Source organism: Miniopterus natalensis, chromosome 5, assembly GCF_054644295.1.
Source record: "Miniopterus natalensis isolate mMinNat1 chromosome 5, mMinNat1.hap1, whole genome shotgun sequence".
Classification (NCBI taxonomy): Eukaryota; Metazoa; Chordata; class Mammalia; order Chiroptera; family Miniopteridae; genus Miniopterus; species Miniopterus natalensis.
Window position 1 is genome coordinate 42,815,217 of NC_142085.1, and position 25,547 is coordinate 42,840,763.

Below are 25,547 nucleotides of genomic sequence, written 5' to 3' on the forward strand. Positions count from 1 at the left end.
TGAAGCAAAGGTAAAGGAAGGTGCCTCCTTGCTTAACTGAATATTTTGTGTCCTAAATAAGTCACTCCTCTTGGAATCACGTCATTTCCCTTTTGCCACTAATTCAAAAGGGGTATAACATACCAGAAAGCTATTCTATTAGCAGAAATAAAAAACAAGAAATAAACATTAGCTCCATCTTTTTCAAAGAATATATATTTATTGATTTTTTTAGGGAGAGAGAAAAGAAGAGGGAGAGAGAGAGAAACATCAGTTGGCTGCCTCTTGTGCACCCTCAGCCTGGGCATGTGCCTTGACCAGGAATCAAACTGGCATACTTTCCAACCAAATGAGACACACTGGTCAGGGCCATTAACTCCATCTTAATATTCCTCTGTTGACTTAAGAGACTAAGTTCTTGTCCCCTTAAGGGTATATTTTAATATCTAAGTTAATAACCAATCTCAAGCACAGTATATCATGAAATTTCATATTAATATTAAACAGTTAGCAATTGATCAAAATAATGTCTAATTTTAATTGATTATGTCCTTCAGAAATTAATAGCAATAAACAAGTCAAAAGATGCTCAATTTGACCCCAAATTTAAGAAATGCTCATCAAAATTAAATATTATTTTTAAACTATAAAATTGTTTTAAAAGATTGACAAAACATAGCACTACTAAAAATTTCTGGAAAACAGGCTCCTTTCTACACTGTTTACAGGAATATAACATTTTGGAAAGGCAATTTGGCAACATCTGACTGAATTAGAATCATATATTGCTTTGATTTAACAATTCCTCATTGGTGGATTTATACCATGGCTATTTACTTACTCAAATGATCTTATATATGAACAAGAAAGGTCATTGCAGCATTTTTATAGTGGGGAAAAAAGGAAATAACCTAATTGTTCATCAGTTTATTAATTAATTTGCCTCATTTATACTGTGGAATACCATGTGGCTATTAGAAATAATGCTGATAAGACAAATTTCTAAAAATTATCAAGGGAAAAAAGCAAAGTGGAAAACCACCCAGATGAGTGGTATGAGTAAATTTAAGAAAGTGGAGTGGTGACATACACACAAATACCTGTATACAAAGAAGAAAAAATTCTTAAGAATAAATAAACAGGGACTAGGGGTTAGGAATAGAGGATTTGTTTGTTTGTGTCTTGTGGCTGCTAATCCTCACCTGAGGAATTTTTCCCCATTGATTTTTAGAGAGAGTGGAAGGGAGAGAGAAACATCGATGTGAGAGAGACACATCAATTGGTTGTCTCCTGCATGCATCCCAACCAAGGCCGGCGATCAAACCTGCAACCCAGCCCTTGACCAGGAATTGAACCCAAGACCATTCGGTGCTTGGGCTGACGCTCTGAACTGCACCAGCCAGGGCCAGAAATCAAATTTTAAATTAAGCCTTTCTTTTCTCTCCACTTACCCTTACACGTATAAAAAATGCATTTTACTAAGGCAGATAAATGTGGGAAAAGTTTCAAAGTCTCTTCCTCTTGTTCCTGCACACACTTTCTGATAGGGCCCTATCTTAAGAGAGTCTGCCCTTCAGTCAATTTGTCTAAGTGACCGAAAGTTTGAGAGGGTCTCCTCTAAGATAATTCAGATCCTGAAGAATAAGTCCTATCTGGAGTCAGAGATAATCTCCTTACATTTATTTTCTCCTTAGATTTCTAGGAAGGTGGAAGGTCCCATATTAAGCCGTGCACTAGATATTAGTGGGTAAACTCATGTTGAAGAAATTGAGAAAAGGTTCAGTCATGTTAAGAAAATAATTGGCTTGGAGATTTAGAATCTCTTGAGAAGATGATTAAAAAAATCAATATTGTGACAAAACATAAGAGCAAAGACAAAATTAAATTAGACCTAAAGCACAGATTAAGTTTGTGAAAAAGGAAGGAAACTAGAGCCCACATTTTTACAGTTCACCTGTTACAGTGAAACAGCTGAGCATAACTCTTGTCTCCTTTTGATTATACTATTACAACTTCTTATTACAGAAAATTTTATTAATAAAACATAGATCTTTGAAATATTTAAAAGACAGTTGTAAATAAGCTCCTAAAGTTTGGAGAGCATCTGATCTCCCTGTGTAATCTAGGATATTTTAAAATAATGAGAATAGGTATAAATACATACCAGTGACTGCCAGACATAAGCTGAATTGAATTTAGTTCAATGGGCTTTTGCTGACGACTTATCACCATTACCTTGCAACGTGCCAAAGGGTATTAGTGAAGGGAGGCTGGATATAAGACCCAGTCTCTACCCTCAAAGGGCTTACAGGCTTGTGAGTGAGGCTTCTCTGTAGACTATGATAAAAGGCATGATGGCAGATTCCAGATCAAAATACAGTGAGTAAGAAATCAAAGATACCAGAGTTTTAAAGAGTGGCTCTTTCTGTATGGGAAGAGGGGGCTGCAGGAAAGCACACCAAATCAGTGCAATCTACTCCTCTACTGACAGACGTATCCAGACCTCACTCCACCCAAGCAAAGGAAGGCTTCACAGAGGAGCTCTGGTTAGAGAGGACTCTCGGGGGACGGGGGCGGGGCTGTGGGGAGAGGAGCAGTGAGGAAGGACATTTCTGGAAAGGTGTGGTAGAGGGTTCTTGGTGGGACTGACCCTGCTCCAGTATACGAATAGATACTAAATTCTCAAATTGATACTGTTGAATAATTATTATCACTTTTATTGCTATGTTGAAGAATATCTGTAGGAATCACTGCAATCAGCAAAACCTCTAAGGAGTTGATGTCCTAAAGTGTGGAGAGAGAGAGACCGGTGCATTTCCAAGCCCATCACACTTCGACAGCTCTGTTTCTTAAAATCCAGATGTCACAAAAGTGCTACTTTCTGATGGATTTCCAATAAGATGCAGTGGCCGAAACTTAAAACTCTCCGTAAAGAAAGACACTTTCTATATTCCTTTCTTTGCTTCTTTGGAGAGATGCTGTGAACCAGCTCGAAGATTTTCTATAGAGGCGGGATATACCACAGTTACGCCTGCAAGATTCTATTTTGCTTCATTTCTCAATTATTTTCACCTTGGTTAATTTATATGTTTCAGTGATTGAGGCTCTATTAAAAGCATTTTTTTAAAAAATGTTACTACTCTTACCCTGGCCAGCTGGCTCAGTTGGCTGGAGCCTCCTCTGGTGCACCAAAGGCTGCAGAGTCTGCTCCTGTCCCAGGACGCACCTAGGTGGCAGGTTTGATCCCTGGGGGGAGGGGGGGTTTGAGTTGAGCAGGCAGCCCATCGATGTTCCTCCCTCCCTCTCTCTCTCTCTTTCAAAATCAATGAAAACATACCCTTGGGTGAGGGATTAAAAATAATAATGTTACTTTCTCGTTCACACTGGCTTTTCCTCAGATGGAAAGAAAATAAAATACCCAAATAGGCAATACAAATATCGTTCCTCATTTAATTACCTGACCATTTACACCTATATGCTCTCATCTTTCTGAGATGAATTTAAGGACTAAAGTTAATCCTCTGAAGTGTGGGTCCAACGTTTCCGGTGCCTTCGGAGTCATTTCAGTTCTGGGCGCAGCACCTGTCCTATGTTCTCAACATTTCATGTGACTCAGCTTCGCTGTTCCCAAGGAAAAATGTGTTCCTTGGGAGAGGGTGGTGTTTTTCAGCGATCCCGCCAGAGCTTCCCACCCGGGCTCCCTCTTTGTGCCTGCGAGCCCGGCGCTGCTCCCAGACCCTGGGGAGGACTTTCTTCCGGACCAAGCCCCAGACCGACTCCAGCCCTCTCTTCTGGGATCAAGGAGCGGCCTGTCCGGGGCGGGACCTCGGCCCGCTGGGAGCGAGCAGATGGAGCCTGCGAGCCCCGGCAGCCGCGCCCGCGGGCCGGGTTCACAGGCCCTGCGCCCCGCGCGCCCTGGAGAGGCTGCAGCGTCTCTGGGCCCGGAGGCCCCGAGCGGCCGCCGCACCCGGGCCGGGAGCCGCAGCCGGCCTCCGGGCTCGACTCGCAGCTCTGGGTGGAAAAGCCGCGGCTGCAAATGCGGGGCTGAGGCTGCGAGGCGCCCGCGGCCGGAGACCGAGGACTCGAGCACCCACGCGTCTGCTGGGCGGGCGAGCGCCGGGCCGCGGCCCGAGGAGCCAGGCTGGCCTCGGGCGAGGGGGGCCCGCGGGCAGGGCCGGCGGAGCGGAGCGGGGCCCGCCTCAGACCCGCGCCAGGCCCGCGGACCTGCTCGGTGGCCGGGCCCGCCAGGGAGAGACCAGCAGCAGCCCGAGGGCGGCGCCGCTCCCGCCGCCTCCTCGCCTCTCGCTGCCGCCCCGGGCCCGGCCGCAGGGTCTCTCTGGGCCCGGGGTCCGAGGGAGCTGCAGGGTCTTAGTCTTGAACGACGCGTCATCTGCAAACGCCCCTCTGGCGGCATCCCCGGCGCTCTCCCCTGGCTCTGTTAGCAGGCGCGACCCAGCTACCTTCCTGCCCCTGGGCCCTGCTATTCAGGAATTCTGGGGGGAATGCGCACCGGCGCGTCCCGGGGTGCGCAGCCCCGGAGCTCCCGAGGCCAGGCGGCGCGAGGCCGGCGCGCGGACACGCTTGCCCCCTCGGGGTCTCCGCAGGGGTGGAGTAGAGGTCGGTTTCTCCCAGCTTCACTCTGAAATCCAGTCTTGAGAACGAAGGTCCATATGGTTATATCCCGTCTGTGCAATGTGTCCAAAATGGGCACCAGCCCTAGCCTCACCGAGTTTCCCCCAGACGAGGAGTCTCTTGGCCCTGGAGTTTATTCTTGTTTTCTCGATGGAATGGGCCTCCGAATTCCCCCAGGAACGTCTCAGTAAGTACATATATAATGATCCCCATTACCTGGCAGCTTGGGACTTAGATACAATTAGTCATGTGCACTTGTTGATACAACTTTTCTATGAATAAGAATACTTCTGAGATCTCCAAGACAAGGTCCTCCTGTCCAGGGATAGCATATCCAATCCTTCTCATTTAGTTAAAAACCTGCGCCTCTCTAGAGATCTGGTTGACATTCCAGTTAGCACCTTAGACTGCTTTGATGTTCTGCGCTGAATCTACATACATTTTCATAAAACAACACTTATATTGTATGTATTGCCATTGCATGTCACTCTTCCACAAACTGTGCATTTCCTTGAGGAAGGGATGCTTTTTACTCACCTTTGATTTTCCCGCCAAGCAATGCCTGCACTCAATAAGTACTCAATAAATAATTATTAAATAATGACACAACTCACTCTTAGTCCTTACATTTCTACAGTCTGAAACAGAGGAATGAAGGGGAAGATAGGTCCTGAAGATACCAAGTAAAAGTAAAGGACATAGTCATCCATGCTGAGTGACATTTGCAAGACAGTATAGTGCTCAGAATCAATTTGCTAATCAAATCTCCTTGGTTCTAGGACTGTCACGGGCAGGAGGTGGGAATGACCTACATTCTCAGGCAATTAAAAAAATTAATATTTCAATATATTTTCCTTTCTTCTTTCTTTCATAAACTAGATGTGGTGTAAGCCACTATACTTGAAGTGAAAATGTATTTTGCTAACCTTTGATACCTTATCTGTCCCTGGATTTACTGATACATTTGGCTAATCCCATATTCTCACTTTTTATATTTTCACTGGCATCCTTAGATAACATAAATTGGAGAAACCTGACTTGGATATCTACTTAACTTGGGAAAGTGAGCTACAAATACTAAAATCCATTAGCTGCCTTAATTGTTGCTTTTTCCATTCTCAGTGTTACTTTTATATCCTCGTGCCTTAGCCTTTGAATGTACTCCCCAACTTTTTCCATGAGTAGATATGTGAAGAACCTATCTTGTTAATATGTATCAGCACACATATACTAATATTTTAGCTGATACTATTTTTCATAAAGGGTTCAGTTGTGCCCACTCACCTTACATAATAGCACTTCAAGAACATCACCACCACTGGTGCATACAAAACATTCATTCTGGACAACATACTATCTAGAACACTTTCTAATAATATTACAAATCTCTCACAATAGAATTCTCTTTATTTTAAATGCTTGTACTAGAAAAATATAATTCATTTGGAACGTGATAGCAAAAAGAGTAGATGTCTTAAAATCATTGTTTCTGAAATTCTGTAGACCATTCAGTTGTAAGAAGTATCTTATTTTCTGCTACTAACAAAATATTTGTTTTATTCTGAACTTTAGGGTTAACTACTTGAATTTTTATAGTACCTCTTCTACTGTTCTGTTCAAGTGCCAAGTATGTATTCTTTCCAGATTGTAAGTAAAATGTGTTTCAGAATGCTCTCTATTTGCAGCACCAGGAAAAAATGCCATTGAATTTATAATTCTCAGTATTACCGTATTTTTATTTTAACATCAATTTCTCCTCCTCAGTTGTGATTTTTAATGGAGTCCTTATTGCTGTTTTGTTTTTTTGTTTTTTTTCTTGACCTACTTTCTTTTTAAATTCTTTCACATATAGCGTGTTTTCAGTGATGGTGATTTCTGTAGGGTGTAGGAGAAAGAATCTTAAATCGCAGTGAAAAGGATTAGTTGACCATCACTTAAATTCTACAATACTTTGGTGGTTTAAAAATCATCTTGCTACAGTGTCCACAATTTCATAGCCTGCAGTCTTTCAAGCTTTATTGCATTTGCTCCGCTCTCCCGAGGAGGATTTGAGTTTCATTCTGTTCTGGTTCAATGGTTATTTTTCTCCGTTGCCTCCACCTCCTAGAGATTGTGTCTCCAGGGGAGCAGCGCTCTCCCGGCTGCAGAGGACCGTGCAGCGAGAGCTGGTACCCGGGCGCTCGGTCCCGCCCCCGAGCCCGTGAGAAGTCACACTTTTGACAGTTCCTAGTCCCGCTCTGGCTCGCACGCCTGTGGTCCATGGGTAGGTGTGATCTTCTCTCTCTTTCCCTGCCTCTGGCCTGCCTACAGGCCAACCGCAAATGCAGCCCTTGCCCCAGCCCACCTAGAGCTCCCCCACACCCGTCCTCTCGGGGAAGTGGGGCGTAAATCCGCATAAGACTCCGGGGATTGGGACAGCGAAGCCGCGATCCGGACGCTCTGGAGGGCAGCCCCTCCCCAAGATTTGCCCTCAGTCCAGGCGCCCACGTGACCGAGGACAGGCCAGAACCGGCCCGCCCCTTTTGGCCGCAGCAGCCCACTTCCCGCCGGGGGAAAGTAAACCGCGGGTTTTCCACACCGCCCCAACCCCGCCCTCCCCCTTTCCCCTTCCCTTCACCGCCCCCCAGCTCCCTCGCGCCATTCTCCTGGCCCCGCCGTCCTCCCCACAGGGCCCTTTGTACGTGCTCGGCGGCGTGCGAGCGCGCTCGGCACGTGACCCCTCCGAACGTGGCATTGTGTTATCACGTGACCCAGGTGCGTACGCGACGGAGCGGGGTGTGAAGATGGCGGACGAAGAGGCCGAGCAGGAGAGGTTGAGTCGCGGCGAAGGCGGCTGCGTCGCGGAGCTGCAGCGCCTGGGCGAGCGGCTGCAGGAGCTCGAGCGCCAGCTGCGGGAGAGCCGGGTGCCGGCCGTAGAAGCGGCCACGGAATACTGTCAGCAGCTGTGCCAGGTGAGAGCGCCTGGGGGTCCCCTCCCCCTTTTCCCCAGCTAGACGGGGAAGAGGGCGAGCGAGCGCCCGGGGGCCGAGCGGTGGTCGTCCGTGCCTTGGCGTCTTTGGAGCCGCCGCCCGGAGGGAGCGGGGAGTACGAGGAAGGCGCCTTTGTGTGGCTGCCGTTGTGGCGGCTGTTGTCGGCGGCTCCTGGCTGGGGGAAGGGAGTTGTGGTCTGGGCGGAAAATCCCCCTCCCCTTTCCTTCCCCGAACTCGGGCTGCGCGGTCCCCGAGGCCGAGGAGATGTAGACGGCGAGAACTGGCGCCCTCTCCGCCCCGGGGAGAGGGTAACGGGGGAATTGGAGGCCAGGTCCCCTTCTTCCTCCTCTTCTCATTGTGCGCTGGGGATTACCGCGCCCCCCGCCTCTGCGCTTCTGTTTCCCACTCCGACGGGCCTCCGCCCCCTCTGGTTTGATTCCTTTGCCTTCCCCGCTTTCATCCGTCCCGCCCCCGGCCCCGTCCTCGCTGTCTGCGGGCCTTTGTTGTTCGAGTTTCGCCTTGGGACTGAAGGGGCCTTTGTTGATGTTCGGAGAAGCGGTCCCTGCCGACCCGGTCGAGCGGGGCGAGAGGTTGGGATGGGGGCGCGGAGGTTGTCCCTTTCCACCTCTGCGTGCCTGGTGCACCACTTCCATGGTAAAGGTTGCTCTCGTGGGTAGAGCGGAGCTGACTCCGTGTGTGTATCCTGAGCTCGAATGTCCCTCCGGGGCCGCTTTTCCAGAGTCGCTTCTCGTTTGCTTCCACCCGTCTTGGAGTGCGGTTGACTCTGCCCTAACCTCCCCATCTCCCCACGCCCCCAGCACTTGGAGCCTTCCCTGTTTGGCCTCCTGGTGAAACCCGGAGGACTGAGGTTCTGGTGGACCTGTGTGCGCTCTTGTCAGTTTCAGACCCTCCCTTCCTTTTCTCGCACAAGGGCACTGCTTTCCAGTAATTGCGTTCTAACCAGGATTTAGAAAATTAGTAACACTTGGATACAAATCGGAGGTTTTGGGTCTACGTTTGGACTTGATTACAAAACCTCCAGTTATGTCTGAAATGCCAAGGAGCTACTACTGCTGGCTGTGGTGGAGATTTTGGTTAGCTTGTCTTCTTGAGATGGAAAAAGACCCACGGTTTGTACAGGTCACATTTAGAGTTGGCTTTGTGAATGTATCATAGAGAAATTGTTCTGGAAAGATACTGAATTTAAGGTGGAACAATGGTGGCCCATGTTAGCATTTCAGAGTAGATTACATTTTCACTCGATTCTTAGTCTCCAAGTTCTGAAATCTTTCCCTTTGTAATTTATAAGATCAGAGATACTTGATACCATACAAAAAAATTCTCCATTGCTGTATGTACATTATTGTCACTAATTGGTGATTATTCATTATCTTAAAAAAAAACAACTTTGTGAGATCAAGTGGTGATTTGTGTAGGAGGATGTATAGGCAATGTGAAAGCTCCCTAAGGTAACATAGGTCTGGTGAATTTAAAGAATTCTTGGAATTTGCCAATTTCACTACCCTGGTAGTACCCACTCATTCTTAATTGGTCTTTTAGACATAAAGACTTATTTTAGATATAAAAATATACTTCAGTAAGATGCCCATAAAAGGAAGTCTTTCATTTATAAGTTAGGTCAGCTTTTTAATCAGTGAAAAGTATTAAAGTCTCTCTTTGCTGAAAGACATTTTTTTCAGATAACAGTGTCCTGATGGGTTTAAGGCTAATTATTGTAAATTCTTGGCCAGCACTATTTATAAACAGGATTAATAATTCTAGGAAAATGGAATCTCATGCAAGTTGGACTTTTTTGAGGGTGTGCAACATCATGAAATTATCACTGAAAATATTTTAAATGATTGAAACAGCATTCTTTTTTTTTTTTTATCAGTATGAAAGTAATTTCATGTATTAGTTTTAAGTGATTCGTCTTATAACACATTGTTTTTACTGACCAGTGCTACATGAAACAGAAATAAAAAAAAATGCTGGGTTTGTGGATTTCAAAAATAATGAAAGATTTCATGCACTGAAATCCCACTATAATTTAAATGCATTTGAAGGCGATCTCCATTACTTTAATAAGTATAGAGTGTATCTGACGCTTGATCCCCTCTAGAACATTTTCTGTAATTTGTTTTTTAAAGTAACCTATTTGTGTTAGTGATTTTGTCATGTGGGAGTAACTTGAAGTTTCGTTTCTTTAAAATTGTATCCTAGCCATTATTACCTAACCTCTTGATATGAGTTGAGCAAAGCAGTGGTTAACAATTATAGCATTTATTGAAGCAATCTAAAAGCAGTGCTAGAAATACTAGGAGCTAGAAATTGTCTTTGTTCCTAACCTTAAGGTTATCATTTAATATTTTTCTAATCTTTTCCTGGAAAGCTGAGATATTCACAATGCTTCAAGAAGGCAAAGGTGAATGAAGTACATGTTTGTCAGAGTTAGTGGGCTTCAGAGTTAATATTCTATGTGTTTATGCTTAGTGCTTGTGTAATCCTCATTTGTTGCATTTATTTGGAAATGAATTAGTGTATATTCTAAATTTTTACCTCAGCAAAAGGTGAGTTTCTGGAGAATACAGTGAAACCTACAGTATTGTTTTGCTCTTTATATTGGGTTGCTTCCTGAAAGCACGCCCCACTTATTTACATCAACATTTGCTTAAAGCTTAATTGGGAGGAGGGGAAGGTGGTAGAGGATGGGCATATTTGAAGTGGCAGTCAAAAATCTTAAGTTTCCTTATATCTTTACAAGCCAGCTTTAATCTGGGTGATATAGTTGACTTAGTAGTTTTCTTAAAATAATTTCTCATATTTGTTTCAGGATATTACTATATATAAAAATTGAACTTCTTGGACTATTTATTGTGTTAGACTGGGCCCATTATTCACTCACTCATTCAGCCTTGTTATTGAGTACTTACACTGTGGGCCAGGCAAGCGTGATCATGGTGTCCCTGGCTTCAAGGAGCCTATACTCCCTGGAGGAAGGTAGACAAATAATGATAGTAAACTGTGATTTATATCTTTTATTTCTGAGATGAGTGCAGTACAGTGGATGGAAGGTTATTTTGGGGGAAAATTTAAACAGAAGCAGTTCAACAGAAGAATTGTTCTAAAATGATTTTGAAATAAATATTCATTAAAAAAATTCAACCATTGTAATAGTTGAAGAAGGATTTTTTGGGACACATGATGTTTGTTGATAGTATTTTATACTGGCCTGGATGACTAATACATGAGTTATGACTTTTACTGGTCATTTATCTCTTGTAGCTGATCATTGTTTTAAAAAGTTGAATTGCAGTTGTGGAAATATGTCTCGCACACACTTTTTATACCTTAGTTCATATAAGCAGTGTTTCTCAACTGGGTATAGGACTTTCCTCCCTGCATTTCTCTCTTCGAGGGCATTTGGAAATTGTGGGGTCAGTTGTTGGTCATTTCAGGGACTGGGGATGTGATACTGACATTTAGTGCCTGTGGATCATGGATGCTCAATTTTCTGAAGTGAACAGGACAGTCCCACCCTATTGAAATTTATTCCTCTCACTAATTACCCACACTGCCCTTTTAAGAAACTCCAAAAAGAATGAAAAAGAATATATTAAGATTTTAAAAAATCATTATGCTCTTTTCATGTCAAGATAATGTAGTTAAACTAAGAAATGTAGTTAATCTGGAATAGGTCCAGGTAAATGCTCTTCAACCATATTCAAATTCACACTGAGCTTGCAAGGTCAAGAAAATTTCCACTTCCTTAGCAGGAATTACAAGCAATTAATAAAACAATTCACTTTTACTGTGTTAAAGAGGGTAGCAAATTCAACATACTTAATGGTTTTGATTAAAACAGATTTGACCTTTTGAAATAATTTAATTCTGTACTTTTAAAAAGCATTTAATGCAAGGACTAGGTTTAGATGTTAGCAGGGGATATAAGATACTGGAGAAGCTAGTAGGATATAAAATAATATAGAAAGATTTAAATATCATTTCAGGGTGACAGTTGAAAAGATGTCAAAAGGTAGTGTGTCATTAACTAATACATTTTATTTTCTGTTCTCTGTTTTTAAAATTGAAAATGTAGTACATTGAAATGGTTTTTAAAAATTCAAACACCAAGAAAGAGGGTGTACAACAAAAACTTGATCTTCCCACCCTAGACCTCCAGTCACCTTCCACAAAGATAGTCACCTAATAGTTTTGTATGCATATTTCCAGAAATAGTTTGTTCTTTTTTAAAAAACATTAAAGATGAGGACATACTATACACTGCATCTTGTTTTTTCACTCCCAAAAAGTGTCTTGGACGTCATTCCATAACTGCTTATGTAAAATCTATGGCTTTCTGTTTCAGATTGTATAATTCCAGTCTGTGCTTGTGTCTAATTAATTAGTTAATTATTGGTGACTATTTAGAGGAATAAGTTAATTTTATGTGTAGTAATTTCAGTAAAGAGTTCAAGGTAGGTAAGCACTTCAGGCTAGGGTATCAAAAGGCTTTACTGAGGAAGTAGGATTTTTGCTAGACCTTAGTACCTTATTAACTATTCTTAGTGCCTTATTGGTATAAGAAACAAAAATCAAATTCAAACTATTAGGGAGCCACTGAGTATTTAAATTATGTAGTTAAAATATTTCTTTGTATATTTGTTTTATCTATTTGGTACATGTTGATTCCTTTGTTTATCTGCATGTTTTGCTTAGCTTTATTTATAGTGGCAAAAATTTTGAAAATGCTTGAGCATTTTCCCTAAAAAACTAGACATTTTCCTTTTGATTATTAGAGGATATCTTAAGTTAATTTGTAGGACACTTCAAATCACCAGAAAAGATGGCTTGCTTGTTAATTAGTGATAATTACTTTAGGTATTAAGGGAGTAATAAGTCATTTAAATTTTAAAAGTTTAGGTAATGCTCAGGGGAAATAATTTTTTTTTCAACCCTCACCCGAGAATATTTTTTCCATTGCTTTTCAGAGAGAGTGGGAAGGAGGGAGGAAGGGAGAGAGAGTGAGGGAAAGAAAGAGAGAGAAGGAGAGAAACATCAATTGGTTGCCTCCCGCCTTGACTGTGGCCGGGATTAAGCCTACAATTTAGGTACATGCCCTTGACCAGAATCGAACCCAGGCCCTTCAGTCCAAGGGCTGACACTCTGAAGACTGAGCCAAACTGGATAGGGTGGGAAATAATTTTTAAAGTGTTCATAATTAGTATGACTACATGTTGGAGATAGTAAAATTCACATTTCTACCAATTTTAGCAAAGGAAAAATTTTTACCAAATTTTGCTTGCCCCTTTTTGGTTTTAAATTAAAATGGGAAAGAGAAGATGTTATTCTGCAATTGCCCTTCATAATATCTTATATGACTGACCTGCAAAGCCAAGGATTTTTGAAAATATATGTTCATAATACTATATGAAACAGCTTCTGTACATACTTTCCTTGAGATTCAGTCAGAGTAATTATTTTCCTCAACTCCCACACGTACATCTAGTTCTTAAAATTAACCAATCAGTATGTGAGCAGCCTCATGTATAAAATGGAAAGTTCGCTTTTCATTAATGTTTGTCACACACCCCCCATGTAACTTTTAACTATGTATTGTTTTCCAAGAGAGCCTCTTGATTCATTGTTTCTCTTTTGGTGTTGAGAGTTGCAAAGTGCGCCCCAGGGAGGGGGGTAGAAAAGATACCTTCTCCACCCTTAACTTCACATTACAAAAATTTAGTGGTCTCTATGTTCACATACTGTTTACCAAGAAGATTTGTTAAAATTCAATGACATATCTTAATTTATTTTAACCAGATATTTAAATTCCTCTATGTGAGAGCACTAAGGGAGTTATAGAGAATTATTAAGTAGATCTCTGCCTTCAAAGAGTTTACAAAATCTTGTGCACATATTAATAGTTAAGCAACAGTATAAGGTAGTAAAGTATCTAGTAATAAGAGTGTGATTTAAGAGAACTGGAACATTTTGAAATTACTTAATTTAGCTGAAAAATTGAACAGGAAAGGAAAACGCTTTACATAGAGCCTTGAATGAATTTGTATAACCAAAGGGAAGTGGGAAGGATGGGAATAAACAGAGAAATGAAACAACTGTTTAGACCGGCATCTTGCAAAAAAATATCAGGGCTCAGGATGAAAAATCATATAGAAAAAAACAAAGGGTTTAGGATCCAAACCAAGGACTTTTAATTAATCTTGTAAGTATAAATATATGGTTACATTGCCTAATAGTTTGGGATATTGAAATAAAATTAAATTCAGAATGTTAGAAGCTTTGTTTTGTTTTGAAGTATTTTATAACAGTTATTGCCATGTAACAAACTATCCCAAAACTTAGTGGCTTTAAAAGAACAGATTTTTTTTTTATTATGATTCTCAATTCTGTGGGTCTTTTGGGTGGTTTTACAGTCAGCTGGTAGGTTGTTTGGGGCTCTGTGGTCCCAGAGGGTCTAACTCGTATGTCTTATGGTTGTCGAGTGTTTTGGTAGAGGGGCCTCATTTAGGTTGGTTCATCTCTACTCCATTCTTACCCTCTTGTAAAGGTAGCCTGGGTTTTTTTACATGACATCAAAAGAGCAAGTTAGAGGGCACAACTGCTTTTCAAGGCTCTGCTTGTGTCGTGTTTGCCGTTGTCCCATTGGCTACATCAAGAGGTCAAACCCAGCCTCTTTGTGGGCACAGGGAGATGTGATTCTTTAGGGACCATTGCTATTATAGTCTTCTACATATCCCCTTTCCTTTTATTCCCCAATGTAATTCTGGCACTTTTATAGACCAACTTTAAATTTTCCCTCTCTATAGCCTCTGTTTTCTTTTTTGTTACCCACATTCTTTTATCAAAGTACATCAAACTTTCCCTTTTCCCTTAAGTGGGCAAAAGGCATTTCCATTCCTACTTTCTAATCTCAATCTAAATAGAAGGGCATCCCACTCCATTGCTGTAACTTTGGAAATTTTGTGGAACAATATCTTTATTTACTTGGCTCTTTACCTTAATGTTAAATCTGGTCGGAATTTGGAGTTTTGTGTTGTCTCTACCTTTTAAAGTCTAATAATAGCATCCTAGTTCTCCTAATCTTTGGCCTTCTTTTTTCTTAACTGATGAATTTGCTTTTAGCCTTCCTTTCAATTTGTGAAATTCCCCAGCATTTTGCTTTTATCCTTCCACCTCAGTGTGCATCCTATACTTGTAACTGTATTTCAAATTTGAGTTTGCAGAAACCCAAAAAAGTGAGTCTGTAAATCTTAGAGTTACAAATTTTTGACCTCAGCTCATAGTAAGATGTAACTTTTTTCACTTCACTACTTAGTTGTCACACTAGAACAAAATTATCACTGAACATTACTTATCCTTATTATGTGTGATACATTCCGTTTTTATTTATTATTTTTTAAAGGTGCTCTTGATCTTATGGTTATTACCAACAGTTTAAAAAATACTACTTTTAGGGGGTTGTTGGTTCAATTTAGTAGTAAGCCCAAAGGCAGGCAGTCTAAGTTAACATGTGGCCTTCTAAGATTGTAGTTGATTCAGAGCATTCTTACATTTATTTAGGAAGAGCATCAAAATTAACATACAATTTTAAATTCTTACAGTAAATGCTAGAAATCCAGCATTATGTCCAGGGAACCCAATTTGAGAAATACTGGTACGTAGGATAAAGTACAAAATGAAGCTTGAGCCCAGAGCAAACGTTTTGCCTAATAACACCTTTAAGGCAGATAATATACCTCCAGTTGATAGATGAAGACTCAGGCACAAAGCCAACCCTTAAGACCCACAGAAAGTAATATATTTGGAATCAAAACCATAGTTCAAAAATCTATACTTTTAGTTACTATGTAATACTAGCTTCTCTCATCCCCAGACTCTCAAATCCCAGGTTTAAAATTTTGGGAAAATGATGTGTTTTAGGAAAATAATTAAAGATGTGCATAAAATCTAAAGATAAGTAAATAAAATTTTGGAAAAAGAAAAGGTTTCAGTTGTAAAGCCAGTAATCTGACACACTTGTCACACCAAGTAATCTGTCCTCCACCCCCAAAATAAAAAGATCTTTTATAATAAAATCTAATCCTGCCTTCTCTAAAACGTGGACTTCAATCAAGTTGTTAAATAATCTAATGTTATTTTTCAAAGTAATGACAACGGATGACTTGAAAATTACACAATTATTAATGCTTTAAAATTATATTGGCCATTATCATCAAACATGTTTCTAAAGTAGTCTCTAAGTGTAAATGAAAATGTCCCTTTATATTACAACAGTCATTTAAAATAACTATGCCTTTGATCAATTCTTAAAACAACAAAGGTCTATGTCATCTCCATTTCAAGGATAAAGGAACAAAAGTTATAAGGAGCATGCCATGGGTCACAATAGACAATTTTGTTCAAATTAAAACCAGTGTCAGAATCCTAAGCCTTTAATTCACAGTATCTAATGGGCTGTCAGGCAAAGTACATATGAAAGAATCTGGAGTGTAGGTTTTTTTCATCAAGTAAAACAAAATCTATAAAAAGAGATTCTTGGGAAGGGGGGAGTAAAACACCACGAAGTGCTGAGCACTTTTGGAAGTACACGTTAAATGTTAGCTGTTAATGCGTTTAAGAGGACTTGATCCAAAATTTTCCTTCATAAAAGAACATTAATCTTAGTGTCAGTAAAATACTCTTTAGTTTCTTATCATCTAGGTAGAAGTTTTCAAAGTTGAAAAAAATTAGGGAAACTTCCTTCCCCCCAAAATCTTACCGGATAGCTTAATGTATACAGCGGAAGAGTTACCTCTGCAGAACAGTGTGACGAGCCCTAATCTAGAATGTAGCAGCATCATTGCTAGAGGGTGTAAAGGGAGTTCAAGCATACCCTGTACTTGTCTTCTGACATTTTCTTCTTACAGGGGTTTTTCTTTTTTTCCTCATTCTCCTGCTTTCTTCTCTGTACTTTCTTAAAGAAAATGTTTTTGTTTGTGAGATGTAATAAAGCCATCACTGAAGACTTGCATATATTTTAATTTTGACTTTTAATTGTGCTGCTTATTCTCGTCTTACTAAGGCACATTAAATAAGCTTACTTTATTGTACCTCAGATTTAGAATAAATTTGTTTCTCTGGAAGCATGGCACTGGATGTGCATATGGTATGAATAGAGAAACTGTACCTGTGAGGGGAACAGCAAGTATTCAGCCCTAATGAAACTTACCCAGACACGTTCCACAGATACGCCCAGCGCTAATGTTTATTCTTTCTGAAAATTTATTGAGAAGACCTAGGCATATGCTTTCCTTCTTTCACCATCATCTTCTATTTTCTCTACATCTTTGACTTTCTTCCTTGGGTTTCCGGAGAAGCGGCAGTTCTCTGGAAAGTGGGACTTTTTCTCTGTGCGCGTGACCCTCATCCCCTCGGAGACCTGTCCACTTCCCTGTCTTCCGTTTTCTTCCCATCACTCGTGTTCTTTAGCCTGTAGATATGTGTGTGCGCGTATGTCTCTCTCTCTTTTTTTTTTGCTTTGTTTGATCATGTCTTCAGATTTCTCCCTTTTCTCTAATCCCTTCTCTCCGAATACGAGACTTGCCCTAAAAGAGATTTTCTTTAGCTCTTGTTTTCTAATCTTTATTACCAAATTTTTTGGAAAGGTATCATATTTATTGCCTTCATTTCTTACCTTCCATTGCAGTTTGGACTCTATCTCTCACCACACTTAAGAAAATGTTCTTTTAAAGATCCCTTGCTTGGCATATCTATAATACTTTATTAACTGTAGGCCTGAGTAGCAATTCAGCAACTCTGACCACTTCATGTGCCTACATAATGTTTTTAAGAAAATTTAATTGTCAGCATTTAAAAAAAAATCATGTTTTCATGTTGAAATGAGGATGTTTGGCCTCTCTTGGAAAATCAGAAGATCTGGTAATATTGGACTCACGGCTACAGGCTGAAGTTGCTGCCAGCTCAGACGCTGTTGGCATTTTAAAATGTTTGTGACCCCATCTTAGTTTGTCTCCAATTTATTTACACTGCTCTCCTGATTTTGTTACCTTTGTGACTGCTCCATAGTTGTCTTCTGTAAAGGAAAAACTCAGTTTTTTCTTTCTTATGTAGGGGAAAACCCAGTTTTTTCCTACTGTGAATTTCTTCCCTGTGAGTCTCCTTTCCTACTCACAAAACACTTCTGGTCACCAAATGTATGAGGGATTTTTCCTGCAACAGGCAAGTCTCCAACACCAGCTGGGTGCCCTACAATTTTAATTCAGTTCTGACACTGTTGCCCAAAGTGTCAGATCTCACAGGTTAAGGGCTCAGTCCCATGTGACTGTCCCTCCCCATCCTCACTTCAGAGGCCATCACAAGCTCAAGTTATCACCAGTGCTTCTGACCATATCGGCTATAAATCTGAGGTTCTCACATGCTCAGCCTCAGTTTGATTAATTTGCTCAAGTGGCCCACAGAACTTGGGGAAAGATTTACTGTGCTTGTGTTTACCAGTTTATTAAAGGATGCAATAGAGAGCCCTGGCCAGTGTGGCTCTTTTGGTTGCAGCAGCATCCCATACACCAAAAGGTGGTGGTTTTGATTCCTGGTCAAGGCACATGCCCAGGTTGCTGCCCTGGAGCGTAGAGGCAGCCGATTAATGTTGCACTGTCACAGCAGTGGTTTTCTCTCTCTCTCCTTCCCTCCCTCTCTAAAAACCAATAAACTGAAAAAAAAGAAAGAAAGAGAAAAAGAACAACCAGATAAAGAGATACATAGAGCGAGGCAATGTTTGGGAGCGTCCCAAGGGCAGCAGCTTCTCTGTACTTGCGGAGTTAAGGTGCATACCCTCTCCCTCTGAACGTATTCACCCACCTGGAAGCTCTGAACCCCACACAGTTGGTATTTTTATGGAGGCTTCCTCATGTAATATGATTAGTTATTAACTCCTTTCTAGCCCTTCTTCCCTCCCTGGAGGATTGAGGATGGGGCTGAAACTTCCAAGCTGTTAATGACTTAGTGGTCTGGTAACTAGCACTCCCTCTCCAGAGCCTTCCTGTCCACAGGAAACAAAAATACTTTTATGTCTTATCACTTAGGAATTTACAAGGGTTTTAGGGGTCCTGTGTCAGTAATGGAGTCAAAGACAAATATTAGAACAAGAGATGCTCCTAGTGTGCTTGTCACTTAGGAAATTACAAGGATTTTAGGAACTCTGTGCCAGGAACCAGGGGCAGAGACCAATATATATGTTCTATTATCTCATGTCTTCACTAACTCTTCCTTTCACCTGCTGGAAGCACACAGTAATTATTAGGTAGCATTAATATGTTTAAGAGGACTAATTCAGAATTTCAGAGTGTGTGTGTGTGTGTGTGTGTGTGAGTGAGAGAGAGAGAGAGAGAGAGAGAGAGAGAGAGAGAGAGATTTCCTCAATATTCTTTTCTTTCTTTCATTCTTCATTGGTGAACCTCAACAGTTTTCCCCTCCTCATTATGGCATCTGACAGAGGACTGACTCCCTCAAGTTGCTCATAATATCCTGGTTGATAATCCATGCTTTACCTACTAATCTTCAGCAGTCAGCCACTCTCAGCATCCCTCATCACGCACTCTGGATAGGACTTCCAGGTGTCCATTGTTTTAGACATTACTACTTTTCTTAACTCTTGGCTTTTATTTGCAACCACTTGTGAAACTCTTCCTCTCAGATGTTCGGTAGGTATTTCTAATTAAACATGTCTGAATTGAACTCATCCACTCTCCTTTCTACGCCCCCACCCTACACCAAAAAGAAGCATGTTGGTATTGGTGACAGCCCCTCCTCCTCTAAATTGAGGTTTTTGAAATCTTGAGTCATTTTAGCTCCCCCTTCTTTCATCTCCGCAGTCACTGGGTCCTGTCAATTTCATTCATGCAGTTTACTGTATCCTTCTTCGGTTAGATCTGTTATTAATGGCCATTTAGTTTCTTTCAACAAGAAAATTCAACAAAAACTTTTTTTAAGGTACTTTTCTGTCCTCTATTCTCTTCAGTTTGTCTTCTTCTGTATTGTCACTAAGATTATCAGTTATCTTTTCAAAAATCAAATATCACGTTCTGTCCTTAAAGACTTTAAAAGGCAGTACAGTGTTGAAGAGTTCAGATTCTGGGTTGGACACCATGAGTTGAAATCCCGGAGCTACCATTTGCTAGCTATGGGCTCAGTTTCTTAAGCTATTAAATGATAATACCTACTTCATTGGGTTGTGGGGATTAAATGAGACAGCAGCATGGTGCCCATCACATAAGTAAACACCACATAAAATGCTATTCTGTGAAAAATAAAGTTTGAGCTCACTAGTAGGACTCCCAGTGCGCCAGCATGGCTGATTTCAAGGACTCCCAGTGTGCCAGCATGGCTGATTGGCAGCCATCTCTCTTATTTTCTTTGTAGCTTTTGACCTTTATAGTCTGTTTTTATAGTATAGTTTACACATCTTCCCACACCTCTGCTTTGGTGTTAGCTTTCTCCTTTAGTGTTTCCTTTTTTTAATCCCCATTTCTGCACATTTCTTTCCCTCAACCTATGATAAGATTATTAGGTATTACATTTTTCATGAGGCTTTTCTATAGTAGTCCTAAATGGATTTAATGACATATTCCACATGCTTTTTTATTGGACTCTGTGTGTTTTTCTGGCTTTTATTGTTTCTATATTATGATTGTGTCTGTCTCCTTACTCCTTACCCCCAAATTGAAGCTCTTTAAAAGAAGGGGCCATACCTTATTTTACTGAATGATAAGTAATTAAATTTTGTTGAATGATTGTCTCCTCTTTTTTCCTTGAATAAGTGGTTTTTAATTGTTTGGAGGGAGGAGTGAATTTTATGGTCATAAGAGGCCATTACTTACTGAAATTAGGTTTCTTAGGACAACTCTTGTTTCATCTCAATTCTGACATTGGGTACCTATGTTCAGAGCAGGCAAGGATTCAATTTGATCAAATATGTATAGTTTTTATAAAGCAAACGTGTGTATGAGAGAGGAGGAGGAGGGAGAGAGAAAAATCCATTTAATCTTCAACAACCCTCTTCGATAGGTAGTTACTAGCCCTGTTTATATAGAGAGACTGCTGAGACACAGAGAAGTATAATAACTTGCCCAAGTCAAGTAACTAAGATTTAATTTTCCAAAAAATAGCAAACCCCAAATTGGTAAAACACTGGTTTTTGTAAGTTGCTGATTATTAAAATTTGTTTTACAGGTTACTGAGGGGATTTACAATAGTAAATTTTAATCATTTGAAACTAAACTTCAGAAAGCAGAACAATGCATATGAGCATTGTAGTGGAGTTTGAGTAATAGCCTTACTAAAGAATGTGTTAATTAGGGTTCTTTGTTTAGCTGTAGTGGCAATTAGTTTTTGTTGTTGTTTTAGTAGTATGTGGATCTTTTAAGGGCAATCAATACATATTTGTGAGCTACAGTGATATTAACTTGAAGAAATTGGTTTCTAATCTCCAAATATAACTAAGTACAGTTCTTTATTTTATTGGACTAATTTTTTAAAATCGGCATTTGTTAAGTGTTTGGCCTCTTTGTATGGTGCAAAGATGTACCTAAAATCCGGAGGGGAAAGTAGGGTCATTGTCTACATATATATACACACATATATGCATACACATGTACTGTTTTGGTTTATATAGTTATTTCAGTCTGTTTATTAAATAATAAAGATTGTTTTAAGGGCAGAGAGTGGGGGAAGATAGAAAAGGGGGATAAATGGTGATAGAAGGAGACTTGGCTTGGGATGGTAAACACAATACAAATATACAGATGATGTAGAATTGTATACCTGAAACCTATGTAATTTTATTAACCAATGTCACCTCCAATAAATTCAATAAATAAGAGTTTGTTTTAGATAAATTTAATGGAAAAAGACATTTCCCCCCATCTGTACCTCATTCCAGCTCTCTTTGGAAACCACAGTTTATAGTGCTGTGAGTAGCTCAAGTTTCTGAGATACATTGTTAAATAACTGACCTATTTCCCCCATTTTCAGAGTGCAGTGGATAAGTGACAGCAGTGACCCAACCAGATTTTTTGAAACTGTCTTTTAGTCAAATTTAATGTTCAACTAAACATTATGTATATATTTACAGTTTATTGCTTCTGTCATGCTTTATCCTTTATGAACATCCCTGAGGAGTATGGAGTGTGGCAGTTAACAGATTCTCTTCCAGCTCTAAGTCAATTCTTTATTATTTTGCTCTGCGATATTGGCTTGACCATTTAGGTGTTTCGGTTGTATGAAGTTAAGCTTTTTCAGTAGAGGATGCCTAGAGAACTTGACATAAGTTAGGGGATTCTGTTTTTGTTTCTTACTCCTAATGCATGGCTGTAGGTGGCACGGATATGTGGCCATCCAGTGGTCCTTTGCCCCAGCTGAGTGCAGAGTGGACAGACTTTGTGAACTCAGAGCTCCAACTTAGTGACCACAGTTCTTCTCACATGGACATTGCATACCCCAACTCCTCATGCATGTCTGTGGTGTTGCAGATGATTGTTTCCCCTCACCCTTCCTATGCAAGTGCTGCTGGCAGTCAGGTTCTCAGTGTCCTAACTACCATTGTGTGCTCACTCACCAGCCTCTTTGGCCCAATCCAACCTGGAGAACAACTTTGCACTCCAGTAGGCTGCAACCACACCTTCTCCAACAAGGTCCAAACCCTAGCTTTGCGGAAGGGCACTCTTCCAAGTTTGTTCCTTGGGTACTGACACTCAGCTCTTGGGCATCATTTAGAGTTCTCTTCACATGTTTATATATGTTACTCCTCTATTGCAGTGATTTTTAACCTTTTTCATCTCATGCCACACATTAAACTAATTACTAAAATTCCGCAGCACACCAAATAATATGTTTTTTGCCAATCTGACAAAAAAATAGGTATAATTTTGATTCATTCACACCAGACTGATAGCTATTGTTGTGTTGGCTGTTGTCATTTTTTTATTTGACAATCTAAGGGAAAAGAGGTCAGTGTCCCCGACTAAATAGTCAGGTATTGTGTGTACTAAAAATTCTTGCAGCACACTACTTGAAAATCGCTGTCCCATTGTAATTACTCTTTATGTGAAACTTTCCCTGATCAAATTACTGTGTGGTCCCATTTCTTGGTTGGACCCTATGTGATACCATGGGGCTAAAACAAGATAAATTACATACTATGATTATGCATAAAAGTTTTAGATTTGTACCAATACTTTTCCCCCTATACACATGGTATATTTGGATCATCTGCTATTCCATGGAAACCAGCTTTGGTATTTTTTTTTTAAAAAATACAATGACTGTAAATTCAGTTATTTGTTCTAGTGGGATTTTAATGGTGCAGGAGTCATTGGTCCCAAAAATCGTTGAGATGAGGCAATGGAATAATTGTGTAAGCATGTTTTCATAATTAAATAACCTATGTTAATTTAAGTGATCAGGAAATATCAAGTGAGAACTTTTCAATTCTCTTATGTTACTAGCATATTTGATAGCTCAAAAAATTTTCACCTGGTCATTTTTTTTAATAAATTAGCAAACTACAGTCACGTGAATTATCTTTTTAAAATTTCCCCGGGTAGGAGGTTGGATTAAAAGAAAAGCATATCCCCACCCCCAGAGGATATGGGGCTGGTGAGGCAAGAAGACACAGAAGTGGTATTGTTACTAATTCGTTAGTAGTGCTACCTTGTTAAGTGGTTTATTTGTAGACATCTAAATTTGATTCTGTTTATAATTTTCATATTTGAATTTTTTGTAGATATTTAAAATCACTAGCTTTGTTAATTTTAAGATTCTCCTCATGTTTAATAATAACCACGTATCTACAGTTATTTCTATATAGCATATAGTTCTAATACTACCTCATTCCTAGGAATTTTTCTCAATTCAGTGATTAATGGATTTCCAACTTTTTTGGCTTTTGTATATCCTTGTTCTAGCTTTTTCTTTGAAACTGTGATACACTGTATTTAAAGTGAATAATGATAATGTTTCCGGAAATTGAAGGAAGAAAGATTAAAAGTAAATTAATAATCAGATAATTGACTATAGAGCAAACTTTGCTTAATTTGCTATATCTAGTAGGCTTTACATTGGTACAAAAGTAATGAATCTGCATATTGTACTGAATAAATTATATATTTTTAAAAAATAATAAAATTAGTAGGGCACCAGAATCTTATTTGAGGGGTTTTCTGCCTCCTGGTCCCACTGCTTTAGCTTCATTATTTGTGACAACTTTGAATAGAGATATTGTTGAAGATAATACTAATAGCCCTGGCTCTGTAGATGACAATCTTCCCAATGGAACATTTATCCAGTTAGTATTTAAAATAAATTTTTAAAAGCAAATGATATTTTCTATAGAGGAGCCAATTGTATTTTTTAAACTTAGCTTATAATTACTATGTATACAGGAAAAAAATGCTTTTCAATAATGTTAAGAATAGGATTTTTTCCCCTTGCAGTGGTAAAAATAGTACTTTATTCAAGTCCTTGACATATGAGATTCAGCAAGGGTGTGAGGTGCTATCGAGAGATTATAATTACAAGGAGATGAATCCAATCATTAGTCATCTTATTGGAAAATATAATTTTTTGCAACGGTAAATAATAGGGAGGAAAATATTTATATTTTGCTATCAAGTATACATTTTTTTCTTGCAGGCTGGACCATTCAAGAAAATATAATATGAAATTCAAGTATATTGTATATATTGTATCTTACTAAAAAGTTACTGTTTTGCTTTTAAAGCCCCTTTAATTGACACAGTGTGACAGTTTAACACAGTAATAATTTTTATTTTGTTGGTGTTCTGTCTGTATTCTTTTAGAACTTCAAGCATACTTTTTCTGTTATTAATGGAGATATAATTTCCAGACTAATAACACAAGTCTTTTTTTATTCACAATGCATGCTTTAATGTTATTTTGTATTCTGGGAACAGGATGCCAGGCAGAAAAAGAAGGGTTTTCCACCATTTCTGAGTATTAGGCAAGCTTACTGTCCAATTTAGAAATAAGAGTTGTGTTCTTTTGCAGGGAGCGTTTCTTATCACTTCATTTATATTCCCCTCTCTCTTCCCTACCTCTTTTCCCTAGGTTGCCACTGTTCTCATACTTCTGTGAGCCCCACTTTGTATCCTCACTCAAACTTCCTGTTCCATCAGTATTGGAAAATCCAGCTAGCCGTTAAGGAACATCTAGAGTAATTTATGATAATGTGTGGATGTGTCATAAGTAGATAAGATTTCAAATTGATAATAAAAATGGGAAAATACAGATAATTTGAGGAAGGATAATTTGGAATAGAAGGGTCTCTAAAAAGACAAGCCACCCTGTTGCTGCTGCCTGAGTCCAGTCTTTTTAAAGTTGTTCCTATACTCCTGAACTCATGGTTTCTCTGAAAACTTGAACTTAAAACTTTCTTTTAGCTACTCCCATTACATTAGCATCAAGGATTCATGGGGTGGATGAGTAGGGTAAGACTGCAGTCTTTGGTATGTATAGTTTTGTAAATTCAGAATTCCAGTTGTGTTAATCATCACTCTGGTCTTTCTTGGTTATTAGGTGAGCAAATAAATTGTTTTTTTTATTAAATAACATTGTGTTGAATTTCTAATCCTAATAAAAATAATCCAAAAATTTAGGGAGGAAAATATAACAAGTTGTCAGCCCTTTCTGTCTTAAATACATAAAAAGTACTGTTAATTATGGGTCCAGATCAATCATGATAAATATCCAGGAACTTTTAAAAATCATCTTGTCCAATATCTTACTTGACTAAATCTCTGGATTCCAAGGCCTGAACATTTAGTACTGAAAAATAGACATATCCACAGCCAGATATTAGCTGAAGAGCTATTGGATGAACTTGTTCTGTGGATAACATTTTGGTATTTACTGATAACTTAATGTAGTTTGGTTCTC

The 25,547-nt window shown here is 39.7% G+C and overlaps 1 protein-coding gene and 1 long non-coding RNA gene across 2 annotated transcripts in view; both read left to right on the plus strand.

The window, feature by feature from the left end:
* The first annotated feature begins 4,388 nt into the window (after positions 1-4,388).
* On the plus strand, positions 4,389-7,380 carry LOC148093086 (uncharacterized). The gene is made up of 3 exons (XR_015714573.1): positions 4,389-4,798; positions 6,719-6,874; positions 7,366-7,380. It is a non-coding gene; the product is annotated as an uncharacterized LOC148093086 (long non-coding RNA).
* The window catches only part of ZNF292 (zinc finger protein 292), a 74,506-nt gene continuing 56,338 nt past the window's right edge, over positions 7,380-25,547 (plus strand). Inside the window, exon 1 of the mRNA XM_016207310.2 lies at positions 7,380-7,562. Coding sequence (XP_016062796.2) covers positions 7,395-7,562 — 168 coding nt within the window. The 5' untranslated portion in view covers positions 7,380-7,394. The remainder of the gene's footprint in view (positions 7,563-25,547) is intronic.